This window comes from Heteronotia binoei, chromosome 1 (genome assembly GCF_032191835.1).
Source record: "Heteronotia binoei isolate CCM8104 ecotype False Entrance Well chromosome 1, APGP_CSIRO_Hbin_v1, whole genome shotgun sequence".
NCBI lineage: Eukaryota > Metazoa > Chordata > Lepidosauria > Squamata > Gekkonidae > Heteronotia > Heteronotia binoei.
In genome coordinates, this window is record NC_083223.1 from 33,629,873 (window position 1) to 33,646,177 (window position 16,305).

Consider the following 16,305-nt stretch of genomic DNA (forward strand, 5'->3'; position numbering starts at 1 on the left):
GCCATGCTGGGAATTATTAGGAAGGGAATTGAAAACAAATCAGCCAGTATCATAATGCCCCTGTATAAATCGATAGTGCGGTTTCATTTGGAATACTGTGTGCAATTCTGGTCGCCGCACCTCAAAAAGGATATTATAGCATTGGAAAAAGAGCAGAAAAGGGCAACTAGAATGGAACACTTTCCCTATGAAGAAAGGTTAAAACGCTTGAGGCTCTTTAGCTTGGAGAAACGTTGACTGAGGGGTGACATGATAGAGGTTTACAAGATTATGCATGGGATGGAGAAGGTAGAGAAAGAAGTACTTTTCTCCCTTTCTCACGATACAAGAACTCGTGGGCATTCAATGAAATTGCTGAGCAGTCGGGTTAGAATGGATAAAAGGAGGTACTTCTTCACCCAAAGGGTGATTAACATGTGGAATTCACTGTCACAGGAGGTGGTGGCAGCTACAAGCATAGCCAGCTTCAAGAGGGTGTTAGATAAAAATATGGAGCAGAGATCCATCAGTCGCTGTTAGCCACAGTGTGTATATGTATGTGTGTGTATATATATAAATAAATAAACTTTTTGGCCACTGTGTGATACAGAGTGTTGGACTGGATGGGCCATTGGCCTGATCCAATATGGCTTCTCTTTATGTTCTTATATCTGTTGTGGGGGAAAAGGCAGAATATAAGCATCTAAATAAATACTGTTGCAGACACCAGTTTAAAATGTTCTCAGTCCTAGCCAAATGCTCAACTGCAATGGTTGCTCCATACCCTAAGAGCAAGTGCTTTGCTTGGTTTTTCATAGCAAATTATAAAAATCAAATACATGGCCGGGCTCGGATTTCCTCAAATCCATGTATTCAGTACATTTTTATCCTGTCCTTTCTCATTGCAGCTCCTTGTACTACGTTAGTCTTCCTCCAATTTAACCCTAATAACAATCCTGTGGGGCATTGTTACGCCAAGAGTTGAGTGCTGGGCCCAAGATTGCCAAGTGAGCTTCATGGCAGAGTAGGATTTTGAACATGGGTCTCCCAGATTCTAGTCAGGCATTCTGTTCACGACACTAAGTTGGCGCATGCTGTGTAGGACACAGAATGCTACGTAGGACACAGGGTTCTGTTTTCTGGTCTGCCTGGTAAAAAGAGATCCTACTTTACCTGCTGACAGTGACAGATTTGTTATTTCTATCCAAGACCCAGAACTGTCTTTAATAGTGATTTGATGGTACTTGTCGCAATGGGCAGAGCATTCTGTTTACATGACAGCTAAAATGTATGAGGGCTATTGTATCTTATGAGACACGTCACAGCCAAATAATGTAGACTTGAATCTGCTACTAGAAGCCTGCATTGTGTAGTGGTTAAAGAGTGATGGACACTAACCTGGAGAGCTAGGTTTGATTTCCCACATGAAGCCTGCTGGGTGACCTTGGGCCAAACACAATTCTCTCAGAACTCTCCCAGTCCCACCTACCTCACAAGATTCCTGTTGTGGGGGGAGAAAGGGGAAGGCAATTGTAAGCCACGTTGAGACTCCTTTAAGTAGAGAAAAGTGGGATATAAAAAGATCCTCTTCTCTGCTGTTTCTTCCTTTCCTGATGTAATTGGTGCAATGTGTGTATACATCAGATGCACTTTCCAATCTTTCATCAGGCCCACTGCATTATACAGTGGATGTGTAGATTCTGAGGTCCAGAAACAATATTCGTACTATGTGCTGTATGCCTGGGTGGTACCTAATCTCACAGTAGATGGGTGTGCAGGAAAAAACCCAGATTGTTTTTCAGATGTAGTTGGAAATTTTTTGTTGAAATTCTGCAAGCAAGGCAGTCTAAGTTGGATCTTGGAAGAGTTTGGGGGATTTATCCAATAGGAATGAATTAAAAATCAAATGAGAAATTCTCATTAAAATGCGTACTGCTTTAATCCATTTTGGGATAGAATTTCATCTTGTGCCTACGGTCCAAATTCATGTAGCATTTATGTACATTGTCCCTTGGAATGCACTACTCACATAGGTTCCTATTTTGTTCTTAATTGATTTGGTGGAGAGCTCAACTAGGAATGGTGGCCTTGATTGACTTCTTTTAGAAAGTCTAGCACTGTTAATGACTTCACTTAGGTACTGTTGAAGGATGGCTCGAAGATAAGAGGGATCATTCATTTATACTTGACGAAAGAACAAGATGTACATGCAGTGACTGAAAAAGCATGACACTCGACATGAAATCTGGGTGGTGTTACAGTTGAAATGTCCTATTCATACATGCTGGAACACACACACACATACAGAATCATGGATATAAGGCAAAACATATGAAGAAAAATCCCATGAAAATAACTAAACTATGAATAAATAAAATACACATTTATTATGATATTTATTAAGCTAATATTTTATGAAAAACTCTCAAGCACTACCACAAAAGCACCGAAGTGCTTATTAAAGAAGTATATCTATGATTAATATGTAGAAACACTCATTAAGTCAAACAGTATATAATTGGCAATTAGAACATTTAGTCATTATATTATGAAACATAAAGGGCCCTATGCACAAAGTACCTAATACACACTGTTTTTAGAGGACACTGTCTGATGAAGGTTCCTTGAAATGGAGAGTACGAGGCTTCACAGACCATATGATAAGTCAGAGGTCCATAGAATGTTTGTACAGTCTTCAACCTATGTAGCCTTCAGCTCTATGTTTTAGCCTTCAGTCTGCTTTGAATTTCAGCCTAGCCTTTTTTTAGCTTTAACCTTCAGTCTGAGTGTTCCCAATAATAAATTCCAGTTATTTTTTGGAATTCCACTTTCTCCTTAATCACCTCTTAGATCGCCCACACACTGTTTGGCTATTCTCACTTTGAAGGCTGCTTCGTTACTTCAAAAGGAGGCTATCACAAGACTCAAGCTCTTTAGGGTCCCCCCCCCCCGATACTTTACAATAGACAAAATAGGGAGCAGAAAGGCCCATCTTGGACCTCAGGGCCCTAAATAAATACTTATATGTTCCACAGGTCAGGATGTTGTCCCTGTAGGAAGTCCCGTTATTGGACAGAGGTCATTGATGTGCAGTTCTTTATTTGAACAGCACCTACATCCATATAGCAATTCATTGAACCTGTAGGAGGTACCTCAGGTTCCTTTGAGGACACCATGTACAAGTATACAGTCTTGCCTTTTGCACTAGCATCAGCACTTGGGGTGTTCACCAAGTGTACATCAGTGGTTGTTGCATACTTGAGACTGCAGGGATGCACCATCCATCCATATTTGGATGACTGACTATTTGTAGCTGACTCCCCAGGGGCTCTAAGGAATTATTTGGATTGTGCTCTGCAAACCCTAAACAATGTTGGGTTCCTTGTCAATGAGGCAAAATCTTGCCTTTCTCCTTCAGTGAGGGAAATCATCAACACTGGTTAGGTCACGTCTTCTCTTGCTCTAGGCAGAGCTATGCAAACTTTTGTATGCCTTCCAGGACCTAGAGAGAGTGTTCCTTCCAGTGTGAATAGCCCTGCCACTTCAGCAGGTCATCCGAGCTTAGTTCCGACTTCTGCAAAAAACCCTGAGCCTTTTTGCGGGGAGGGTGGGATACAAATAGAAATAAAATAAATAGATAATGATGGAGAAATCCCTCTAGCCTGAGGTTTTGGGCAAAGGAAAGGGTTCATGGGAATCAAAGACTCCTCCAAGCAAAGAGGCGTGATTTGGCTCAAAGCTTTGAGCTCCCCCCCAAAGAGACACCAGCAGAAGGAGTAACCCCTCCAGTCCAAGACTGCTGGCAAAGAAGAGGGTTCATTCAGATCAAAAGCTCCTCCAGGCACAGAGGGGCGATCCAGCTTTGGGCTCCTGGCAGCAGCAGGAGTAATCTCTCCAGTCCAAGACTTTGGGCAAAGAAGTGGGCTTGCCCAGATCAAGACTCCTCCAGGCATGGAGGGGCAATCCAGCTCCACCAAGGCTTCAACTCCAGCCCCAATCCCCATAGCATCAAGAAGAAAGGCTTCCTTGCTTGCTAGCGGCTTTCTGTGGTTGGCCTGCAAAAGCATAGTCCCCATGTGTGTCTGCACAGAAGACCACTCAATGAACAACAGTTACAGGTAAGTGCAACCCTGTTTCTCAGAGGAAAGTTTGGGGATTGCTTCTTTGAGACAAGGGAACTGTTTTAACAAACAGCTGAAGTGGCTTCCAGTTCTCATGCATTAAAATATCAAAAGTACAAAGGGTGTGAGATGGGACCAGTGGATTCTTTGTGAGGAACTGATGCAAAAACCAAAGATAATATTGTGATAGTTGATGGAAAATGTCTTCGATATTCCAAGGGAAAGAAGGGCAGAACAGCAGCTGTTGGGGGAAAATCCATTCTAGATTCCATATTCCAAAGATTTTTGTTTTGGCATTGGGACTGGAAAGGAAGCTTTGTTAAGATCAACACTATAACATTGCTCTTGTTTGTTTAAAACAAAGTAGTCCAATTAATGCTGAATCTAGATCTAGAAATAGATTTATTTTAACAAGAACTTAACAGTAAACATATATACAATATCATTACAGAAAACCCTGTGTTTTTAGTGTTCACAGAAATAGCCAGTTTTGTTCCAGTGTGAGAAAAGAAATAAGATAAAATTTGGGGATGTTGAATATTTAGCAAGGCTTACAAGTTAGCACCTCCTTTGGAGGTAGACACACTGATGCTAAAATTTGACCTGCCCCAGGCAGTTAGGAGCTTGCATGCCACTCTCTTTGGGTCCACATTTGCACCATAGTTGATAAATACTTCATTTGACTCCCCCCACCACCACCTTCAATGGATAAAGATAAAACTGCATAAGCCTGAATGTTATCCATGTGTTCTGCCTAAGTGAATATTTCTTTTGAAATATGGCAAGATACAAGTTATCTACTAATAATCTGTTTTGTATAAATTTCTCCTTAACAAAATAACTTCAATGTGATTGGCCAGCCATCTGTCATATGCTTATCCAAAACTTCCCAATTTTTTTTAAAAAACCAAACTTATTTGGTATCAAAATCAACTAGCCATTTGCTGCTGTTCCCTGACTAATTAAACTCAGAATAAGGCTGTGATTCTAGCCACATTTGCTGTAAAGAGACCCATTTCAAATTGATGGGTCTTGCTTTCAAGTTAATGTGCTTAAGAGCAAGCGCAGATGTCACACACCCGCTGGAGAGATACTACCAAAAATAGCATCCCCTGTGGCGAGCCTCTCTCTGGTCCCTGTAGTACTTAGGAGCACTCACCATATGACACAGTTATCATGCTGTGATTTGCCTTGCCCTCCCCAACAAGCATCAACCAAGGACATGATGTAGGAAATCTCACAGCGTGACAATGTTACTACACTGTGTGTTGAATGTGACCGAAGGGACACTCCGCAGCAGCACCCCTGTGAAGACATGGCAGCTGCTCCCACTAAGTTAATGGATCACAGCCCCCTTGAGACTGCAACTGTGATGTCATTTATTTCCAATCGCATAGTGAAGGTAGGCTTTCCCTCTATGGCTACAAGCAGCAGACAATATTGTACCTCTGATAAAAAAGGGTCTCTTTCATATGACCATGAAGAAGTTCAGTGAAAGATCAAGGGCGTGTGTATCTGCTGTTTTCCTTCCTGGCCGATGCAAAGAAGATCAGCAACAGGCTTGTGTGTGTGTGTGTGTGTGTGTGGTCATCATAAGATACTTTTGTTGTTATCTTTGCAACCCTGTTATACCAGCCTTCTCACATCTGATCTCTTCCATTTACAGTTTTATAAAGAAATTTCCACATCACAATGCTTCTCTGAATATACAATATTTTAATATACATATAAAAATATAACCCTGCTGTGTATATACTTACAACTCTACACAGTAACCTTTCTCCCGCCCCCTCTCTAGTGTCGGCTCTAACAATGCATTTTCAGTAAAACCGTCGTGAGAAGCTGCAAAAAAAAAAAAGCACTTATTCTTTGAAAAACAGCCATTGAAGTCTCTTGAAGAGAAAGGGGCTTCTTTAAGACTTCTGCATATTCTTGGGAGAGGGAAGGGGCAGAGAGAGTGTGTGTGAAAAAATAGATGAGATCTTATAGATTCATTTGTCAAAAATATAGACAGTAGCATCTATTCCTGGCTAGTGGACTGTCACTCAAGTGGTGAACTCATCCCCCCCAACACAAGCCCACACCTCAAATAACTGGCCCCCAAAATATAGAAACCCAACACAGAATGTTCATTCTAAACTTTGATTAGATAAATAAAAAGTTTAATAAAAGCTCCTAGATACCTCTTGCTTTACAGAAACTGAGCTGTTGTTTTTATTCATACAGTAGAAAAAAGAGTAGAAAGGCAGAAACGAGCCCTTCCCATGACCACACATTCACATTGGCATATGACATCAGAAAAAAACCCTCTTTTTGTTAAAAGGACATGGAATGCTAGTAGACAGACAGACAGACACACCTCTATCCTTTATTAGCTCTGCTCTAAAGAGCTGTGGAAAAAGACATTTGCTTTGATGGAAGACTGGCCTCAATCTACGCAGTCTGTCATGTTAAATTCTCGGTCATTGGTACTGAAAAGCATGTGTTGGTTTTAAAAACAAAAGTAGCAATCAAAGTGGTAAGGGCACTTTGACCTTCCTTTCTTAAGAACCCCCGGATGCTTAATGTGTAATACCAAAACCTAACTGCTGCAGTTATTTCAAGAATCTTCTTCTCTAGGAGGATAATGCAAATTCTTTCCCCCCTCCCAGCTAGTCGATCATCCTATGAGAAATGCTATTGCACCTGGGTAGAAAAAAACACACACCTTATGTCAGTAAAGTGCCACTATGACATCTAGTGGCACACCTGTGTAAAGTTACACAAGTGTAGACATACCACAGAGCTCTCTGCTCCTCATTCACCAAAAGGTGAGGATGGATTTCTACATTCAATGTAGAGACTGTGTCATTATTAGAGCAACGTATCCGTCAACTGGATTTCCTTGACTTTTCTCCACTGTGACAGTTTCTCTCTTGGGTCTGCTGTAGGCAGGTGGCAGTCAGTTTGACATCCAAGTCCTTGTTGGCATCAACCACTCTGTATGTATTTTTTAATTACTACACAGCCATGTCGGAACACAGGACACGGCATGTTGGGTAGAAGCGTCCATGTGTTTGTCTTGGGGTCATAGGCTTCCATGTTTCCTAGAGCCGGCCCTTCGCTACTGACAATTCCACCAGTGGCATAAATTTTTCCGTCAAGCACGACCGCACTGTGCAGAAAAGAGAGAGAGAGAGAAAGGATAAGGACAGGGAAGAATATTTCACTGATCACTAAATGATTGAGGTTGATACTCAGAAGGAAACTGTGAGTACCAGCACCATTTCAGTTACAGAACCTTGTGAGCACTGTTAAGCTTTTGTTCACCTTCATTCATGTTCAAGATGTGTAGAGTCTCTCAAGTTCATGTACCTACAACAATGGGAACTGGAGGACTGCCACTGCATCTCCATCTGTTGCTGGCAATGGATATTCCAATTCCAGCATTGTGGCTCTTCTCCCTGCCATGACAGTTGATACTGCAGCCTGATTCTTCTCTAAACAATGAAGCATGCCATTGCTAATGTACTGAATAAACATTAGCCTTTTTTCAGCCAGGGATCCCCCGCCACTGCAATCACTTTCCCACTGCAACATGTCCATATTGAGGGGGAGGGGGAAGGGAGTGAGTGGTGTCTGACCTGGAAATGAAATAACATTTGGGTTGCGCTCTAGGAGTCTCCCCAATTTACTACAGATATTTGGGAGAATTCCTAGAGCATCCTCCAGGAGTGATGCCACAATCCTCCCCATCACCTGTTATGTTGCAGACAGAGGCCTAGTTACTACAATAAAAGTACAGGCAAAGCTTGCTGTGAGAGATGGGACAGTCTTCTGCAGATCTTTTCAAAGAAAGCAGAATTTGTGTGTGAATAAGGGGGGACCACCTTTTCCATCCTTGATCTGCCTACCTTGCCTAAACTAGAACAATAAGCCACATGCTGAATGTCTGTACCCAGAACCCCATCAGTCAGTACTAGTTCAGTCCTGACAAGGAGAAAGAAATGAAGCTGCGCAGGTCTACACAGATGTATTCAACTGCTTGCTGAGTAGAAGCATGGGGCAAGCCTGAAGTGGGAAATCACAGGAGGCACAGTCTTTTCCCCTTCCATACAAGCGATTTGAAGACTTTGTGTGCTTAAATATGGCACCAAACGTAATGATGAAGTGGCTGAGAGGACAAGGTCTGAATGAAGATTGAACAGAGGCCTTGAAACCAAGTCTCAAAACAGCCTTCTGTTTTTTGATAAAAGCTTGTGTGCCTTCACAGTCCATACTTGTGTCACTGACAGGACTATTAGCTATCTGATTTCTTACAGAGGGGTGGGAAAAAAATGAAATATTATTAACCTAATGGTGAGAGAGGAATCAGAAATACTAAATTAGAGCTTTTGTATGAATGAGTACACCATGCCACCCTAAGGGTGTATGTGATTTTTGAAGTGGAAGATGTCTGATTTCCCCACTCATTCCTGGGGGATCCTTCATCTCACAGGAGCAGCATTTTAGGGTATGTTTTGAGCTGTATTGGGAAGGCGGAATCAGTGAAAATAATCTCCCCTCCCCCCCGGGCCCTTTATATTTGTGGAAATTCAGGTAGGACCAAAGCCAAAGTCTGTTATTCTTACTAAGAGTCCCCAAACTTTCATCTTCATATCCTCCTCATATCTCAGTGAGAAAGGTGAACTACGGATGAAGTAAATCAATTTTTAAAAAATGCTGAGGTGTAAATACAGAGATTTTAAGATGTGACAGTGCACATTTTCCAGGTGTTATTTAAAAGTGAAATTATGTTTTTTAAATACCTGGTGATACTCCTGGAGACACACACACACAGAGTTCCCTAGCAGTCTCCCATCCAGGCACTATCCAGACTCATAGTTTAGCAGGGCTGCTTGAACAAGTGCCTTGCCAAACTATGATTGCCAGATACGTTTAACAAAAACACCTCACCCAATGGGGCTCCACCCCCTCCTCCCAGGTTCCATCCTTCCTTCAAGGGCAAACTGTGCAGCGAAACTATCTGGTTTCCCCCCCCCACACTTTTTCCCCTTAGACTGTCAGTGAAAATACTGGACTGTCCAGGTCATTACTGGACATCAGGCAACTTTATGCCAAAGATGCCTTAGCATAAGTGAGTTGGCAGCAGCAGCCTTCATACCTGCTCTGTATTATTTCCTCCAATTCTAACACTGCAGCTGCTACAAAATGTACAGAAAGGGGGGGGGTCCTGATGGAAGTGAGGAAGGGGTAGAAGTCTTTTACACCAGAATTCATGCATCAAGCTGAAGTTTGGTAGGAAGGCAGGGGGAGAAAGCAGCAGGTTTTTCTTTAGAGAGAAAATGCAGCTTCACTGCTAGTTTCGTCGTATAGCTGTAATTCTTTTTTTGTCCTCTGTCCTGGCATCTATTATGAAGATATTACTGATGGCTGACATGTTAAGATAATTGCAATAATTAGGGTGCAGCTTTGTTGCTTAGATCTATTAATACAAGGCGATTAAATGAGTTTGTGTTGTCAGAACCTGGAAGGAAAAGTAGGAGACCAGCAGCAATCGTTGAGATCACACAGGCACAAGGCTTATGCAGTGACACAAAAGAAAGGGAGCTCCAGCTTGATACAGAGGTGACTACGACTAGGGAGACCCAGGTTCGAATCCCTACTTGTGCCATGGAAGCTGCCAGGATGACCTTTGGCCAATCACATACTCTCAGACTTACCCTACCTCACAGGGTTGTTGAGGATAAAATGGAGGAGTGGAGAACGAGGTGAACCACTGTGGCTCCCCACTGGGGAGGAACACAGAGTACAGGTTAAGTAAATAAGCATATTTTTCAACTGTTTTTAGGGTCTACTGAGGACTGTTTTAGAGATGTTCTAGATTGCTTAATGCTTCGTAGGTGTTTCCATGATGTTCCTGAGAGCTAGTGTGGTTACAGTTTCAGAGCAGGATTCCCACTCTGCCATGGAAACTCACTGGACCGAGTAACCTTGGACCAGTCACTCTCCGCCTGCGTTGCTAATGGAGGCAAAATGGACAAGGGAAGACTGCCTGGCATGCTGAGCTCTTGAGAAGCAGGCAAGATAAAAACGAATTAAAGAAGGAGAAGGGAGGAGAACAGTTGCAAAACCTTGAATGGATGCTTTTGTGTGTTGTGGGGGTGTTGGAGGATTTTTTGGGGGTGGGATAAATGCATTGAATTACTCCCACCCAAGTATAAATTATTGGATACTGTCTTTGTCTGAGGACTCATATGAAGGGATGGGATGTATGTCCTTGCTCTGAAGCTCTCCCCCATCTCCTTCCACTTTCCCAAAGGTGACAGATTTATTTCCTGTTATTTATTACTGCCCTTCCACCTGTCGTCTTGGCCTTGCCATGATTGCTACAATAAAAATTGCACACAAAATACCACATGATGCTGCGGCTGGACAGTCTAGAAAGATTTCCCCACATCCACTTGATCTTCCTCTGTATCAAATATTTTCTGAAAGCTCTAAACAGCCCAGCGTGTCTTAAGAGGGAACAACAAGTAGCCCTGGCAAACCAAAGAGGCAGAACAAGGAAGAAGAAAAAAGCTTTTCAAAGTGAAGTCCAGAGTGAACAGCAATCCCAGCTGCCTGACTCTTAATTAAAGTCTACCCAACAGGAGCTTTATTAACAAGAAACAATTAATGGGATTTTGCTGTGCCTTTAAAAGATGAGCTGGTGAGGCACAGCTGTGAAGATTGTGAACCACTGTGCCCGGGATAGCTTCTCTTGGGTGAAGCCCTAGGGTGGCTAGGTCCCCCTTGGCTACCAGTGGGGAGTTACCAGATCCAGGAGATCTGTGAATGAAGTCTGGGGAGGACAGGGACCTCCATGAAGCACAATGCCATAGAGTCCACCCTCCAAAGCATCCATTTTCTCCAGGGGAACTGATTTCTGTAGTCCAGAGATGAGTTGTAATTCCAGGGGATCCCTAGATGAGCTCAGCTTTGAGATGTGGGTCCTCTTCCCTTGCTGGACCCTCCTGCTCACAAGGAAGGAGATTTCTCTATATTTTAATTTTAAAAATAGGAGTAAAAAAATTAATGCTCATAACAATTCAGCAGGGGTAGGAAGTTGTTGGTCTCAGTTCAATTTGTAGTGTGAAGAGAATTCCCGACACATTTCCCGGATGATTGTGCAAATGCGCTCGTACACCTGGCTCACAATAACCCCAGCAGGAATACCAATAATTTGCACCACTGCACCTTGTAGACACACAGCAGAGATGTGGCTTATTAGGATGGTGTCAGTTTTGCACTTCTGCATCTTAAAGCAGCAATCAATGCCATTTTATTAACTTGCTAGTTTCTGGGAGGGCAGCACAGTTTATGTGCAAATGGGTTCTGCTTCTGTTGATTTTATTATATAAGTGCAAAAATGTGTTCTGCTTCTGTTGATTTTATTATATGAGCACAAAAAACAGCACAAAATCCAACTAACAAAGTGCATGGAGGAATTTGTGGTAGTTTGTATATCAATATATCATACTATATCCAAATGCAGGGATACAGGAAAGCTAACTCAGTGCATTCAATGACTCTCTTGGTTATTAAAGCAAATGATGTCATTATGACTTTTGTATTTGGGACTTCTGGGACTGGCTTTTTAAAACTCTAAAGCACAAACCAGTTTGCACCTATTGGAGAAGCCTATTTTACAAACCAGAAACAGGAGGGGAAGGGCTTACACAGCTGAAGTGCTACTGGAAGATATAGAAGAGGAGTTTACTAACTATTCAATGAAACTTCTTTATCAAAGATTTCAGGTTTTCACGGCTGGTAACATCATTAGGGTTTGTAGAATCTTTCGGGATCAAATGCCGTGTTCTGCTGGAGAAAGTTTTCCTTCCAGACGTTTCATTCTCAGCTGCGGAGAACATTCTCAGTGGCGTTGCAGCCGGAGCAGGCGCTCAGACCTTCCTGGCTGCTGTGCCAAGAAGCAGCCAAGAAGCAGCCAAGCAGCAGCCAAGCAGCAGCCAAGAAGGTCTCATGAACCGGGACGAACTTCCCCTCCTTTGCAAACGAGTTCTGGTTTGTGAAGTTCATGCATTTCCCCCTTCTCCTTTCTGCAGGCGATGACTCCCCAAGGCCAGCAGAATGGAAGGGGGGGGGGAGCAGGTCTTCCAAAACCTATTTAAAGGGAATACTTCCCACCTTGAACTCCATGAACTTCCAAAACCATGTTGACAGTCCTGGAAGATTCATATAGGAATGGGTACAAGCAAAGGCTAGTGAACCATATACCGAGCCCCGTTTATGATGGATTTAGGTTCATAATCTGGTTTGTGCCCATCCCTAGAAGCAACCTTGGGCTTACTTGGCCATCTCCCATCCAAGAAGTATGTGGAGTCAACCCTGATTAGCTTCTGAGATCTGATAAGACTGGGTTAGTCTGGTTTGGGCCTTGTGGTTCTACTGCAATGAATCTAGGTGAGATTTCAGCATGGCCTTCTTAATGGGGAATACATCATGGTATGTATATTCTGAACAAAGAGTATTCAAATGGCAATAGCAGAGGATAAGGAAAATATGGGAACTTAATTGGGCAGGCAATAAATTACTAAATGACAGTTTTGCTTGGGTACTGGGTTTTAACTGAGTTCTTACAAGCTCTTTCATTAGTGACCACTGAAAGCGGTATTTTCCCCAAGACCAGATGTGATTAAACTAGCATTTCGAGCAGCAGAATGCTCCTTAACATCTGGTGAGATATTTTGTTCAGTGCTGAATCATCAATATCACTTTGCTTTGAAGCAGCGATGACTGGTTGACTGTGTCTTAGGGGACTCCAGTGCTGCTGGTCTTTAACAGCCGTCCCTTATTTAGAAGCTTATGGCTGCAAGATATTTTACTATCTCTGCTTGGCTCAACCATAAACATTCATCCTTGTCCAGATGCAGCATCTCAGTGCAGAAATATTCTCTCTAGCTGTCCTTGAGGTTATTAAAAAAAAGCCCGTTTAAATAACTAAATTAGCACATTCATGAGCATTGCATCCTTTCTAATTCTTGAAGCCCATTATACTAACTGAGAACGGGCACGGAGCTCTCTACTTGGTTCTCTAGAACTGCCCCAGAAAGCCATTAAAAAAATAAACCAGAGAACTCCTTTAAAATGACAACTACCTTTACAATATTTACATGAAAAAACCACCCACAACTGTCATTCCAATGAAATGTCTCTGCACCAGAAGAAGAAAAAACTGCCTCCAGAATACCTAGCTTCTCTATTTTCATTCCGATTAAACAACCCCATTATTTTTTCCACTGCCAATACTTTTAAGACAAATCTATTTAAGCAACCTAGCAGAACCCAACAGGGTACTGCCATGAAACCATAGGTACTGAATATTTTAATATGTAAATACTACTGGATACGTCAGGCTGCTGTGCTGATAACTGTCAGGGTAAGTCCAGCGTTCTGCAGCAATCTCACACCAGTGGTTAACATGGAACAACAGACATCTGGCTTTTCCTCTGTTCTGGCATACCTGATATCTCTGCCCTAGGCGTACCAGGTTGTTGCAGAGGGTAACCTCTCATCTCTGCTGGCTCTCCCCAGCTTTCAGAGTGGGAGATGTGGTGACATCACTTCTGGTTGCCAGTGCTGTGTCCATAGCACTCTAGGAGTCTCCCCAGTATGATGTGTCCATAGGAAGGAAAGGTCCCCTGTGCAAGCACCAGTCGTTTCCGACTCTGGGGTGATGTTGCTTTCACAACGTTTTTATAGGAGACTTTTTATGGGGTGGTTTGCCATTGCCTTCCCCAGTCATCTACACTTTCCCGCCAGCAAGCTGGGTACTCATTTCCATCGGAAGGATGGAAGGCTGAGTCAACCTGGAGCCGGCTACCTGAAAACCCAGCTACCACCGGGGATCGAACTCAGGTCGTGAGCAGAGTTTAGGACTGCAGTACTGCAGCTTTAACACTCTGTACCACGGGGCTCTTCGATGTTTTCATAACACCCTAGGAATTTCCCATAACACACTTGGAATCTCCTCAACTGTCTGTGTCCATAGCATCCTAGGAATTTCCCCAATATCCCCCAGTCTTCACCCTCCAGCCTGGTAAAGTTTACTCTTATCAGTGACTGTCCCATCCTTGTTACCTGATATCCTTGGCAGCAGAGATACTAAGGACTGAACTACATATGTACACAAGTGCCATCAAGTCACAACCAACTTATGGTGGATCCAGCAAGGGGCTTTCAAGCCAAGTGAGAAGCAGACATGATTTGCCATTGGTTGTTTCTGCAGAGTCTTCCCATTCAAATACTGACCTTGTTCAGCTTCTGAGATCAGGCTATACCACAGCACCTTTTCTTCTAGGGATTAAACTAGAGGACTACAAGGAGCTTCATTGCTGAGTTGTATCTCTTCCCTTAATTTACCAAGAGCAACACAATTATCTCAATGGTCCTCCACCCAATTTTGCCCTCTCTAGTCTATTCACTGGCTTTGTGAAGGGACTGGATTTGTGGCTGTCATGCCTTTCCTCTTCTTGAAGTTTGAGATTTTTACTTTTATAACTACAAATACAGTATTGTAAAATAAACTGGTATGGCAGCTGAAGAGGTAATGAGTATCAGATGGAATAACCATCAAAAGATAATACACATGGATGTCCACATATCAAGGCATTTTTGTTTTTGCTTCTTGTCTGCAGAGGGAAGTCTTTAACTTGGTCACTCTTGTCCTGCAAATGGAGAAGAAAGGTAAGCCCTTTTTAGCTGCACACACTGCTGGAACCGAAATGTAGAATAAAATGCTTGACATGACTAACACCATGATGTACCCTAGTATGAACTCTGCTTTACTAACCCTGAGAACTGTAGCAAATGCCTTTCCCTAGCACATTGTAACCGCAAGAGTGAAATCTCACCCATATACGAAAAGCCAGCTGCAGCTTTGAAGTACATATCCTCAAGGACTCTTCCCCTGGGAAAGAGATAACACCCTGAGAAGAGCTGGCTGTCTCTGGGGGCGTGAAAAAAGACTGTATTGTTTCCCGCCTGTAGAAACCTAGAAAAGACTGGCTCCAACCTGGGGCCAGTATCAAACTCAATCTGCTTCTATACTGTATGTGTGTTCTCAATAAATGGATTAATGGTTAAAGCAGCATGGTCCGACTTTGCTTGAAGTTCCACGTCTGACATTTTGAGTTTGAAAATAAGCGTCCCGGAGGTCGAGCTTGGTGAAAATTTTCCCTTCTGACACAGTGCTAAGGAGGTCTTTTATGAGGGGGATGGGGTATACATTAGACATGGAAATCTCATTAATCCCCCTAAAATCAGTGCAAAGTCTAAGGCTCCCGTCCTTCTTCTTCCTAAATGGGACGGGGGCAGCGTGCGGTGCCGTGGCGGGTCTAATGAATCCCCGCTTAAGATTCTTGTCGATGAACTTCCTAAGTTCTTCCTTGGACTTAAGACTGATCATTGAACCTTTTGAGAATCCCAGACTAGTTGGATACATGGATGCCAACTATGCAGAAGAATCGTGCAATTACAGATCAACCAGTGGATACTTGTTCTTCTACGGAAATGGACTTGTAGAATGGACTAGCAGAAAACAGACTATAGTGACACAATCTACAGGAGAAGCTGAGTGTGTATCAGCAGCCAGTGCCTGCAGTGAACTTGAATGGATTTTTCATCTGCTGAAAGACTTCAAGATAAAAGAACCTGTACCTATTGTAATGTCTGAAGATAACCAAGCATGTATTGCTATAAGTAAAAGGGAAAGTAGAACAGCCAGAAGTAGATCTATTGGCATTAAATGTGAGTTAGTGAAAGATCTACACCAGAAGGGGCTGATTAAAATAGAATATTGTTGTACAGAAGCTATGGTAGCTGATATACTTACAAAGTCATTACCTTGTGATAGATTTGAACGTTTACATGAAATGATGAATCTAGTTGATGTGGATGTTACAGTGAATAAGGAGTAATGACTATTGAATGTATAATGATTTGCACATTAGGCATTGAGAAGGGGTGTTGGAAATATGTATCTGTTTTGTATTTCCTTTGCAATGTTCTAAAGTTCCAGTCATTATAGGGTTAACACTGTGCCTGATTCCCTATTGTCTGCATGACCTGGGAAGAAGATACTGATTGCTGTCAATCAAGGTCTAGAAGTGGGAAAACCTGTTTTTTCTGTTTGGTCAGTTAGTCAGGTGACTTCCTTTGTTCAGGC

General features: G+C 42.6%; 1 protein-coding gene across 1 annotated transcript in view; it reads right to left on the reverse strand.

Moving 5' to 3' along the window:
• Positions 1-6,410: 6,410 nt before the first annotated feature.
• KLHL29 (kelch like family member 29) overlaps positions 6,411-16,305 on the reverse strand; it is a 713,901-nt gene continuing 704,006 nt past the window's right edge. Inside the window, exon 14 of the mRNA XM_060233441.1 lies at positions 6,411-7,254. Coding sequence (XP_060089424.1) covers positions 7,071-7,254 — 184 coding nt within the window. The 3' untranslated portion in view covers positions 6,411-7,070. The remainder of the gene's footprint in view (positions 7,255-16,305) is intronic.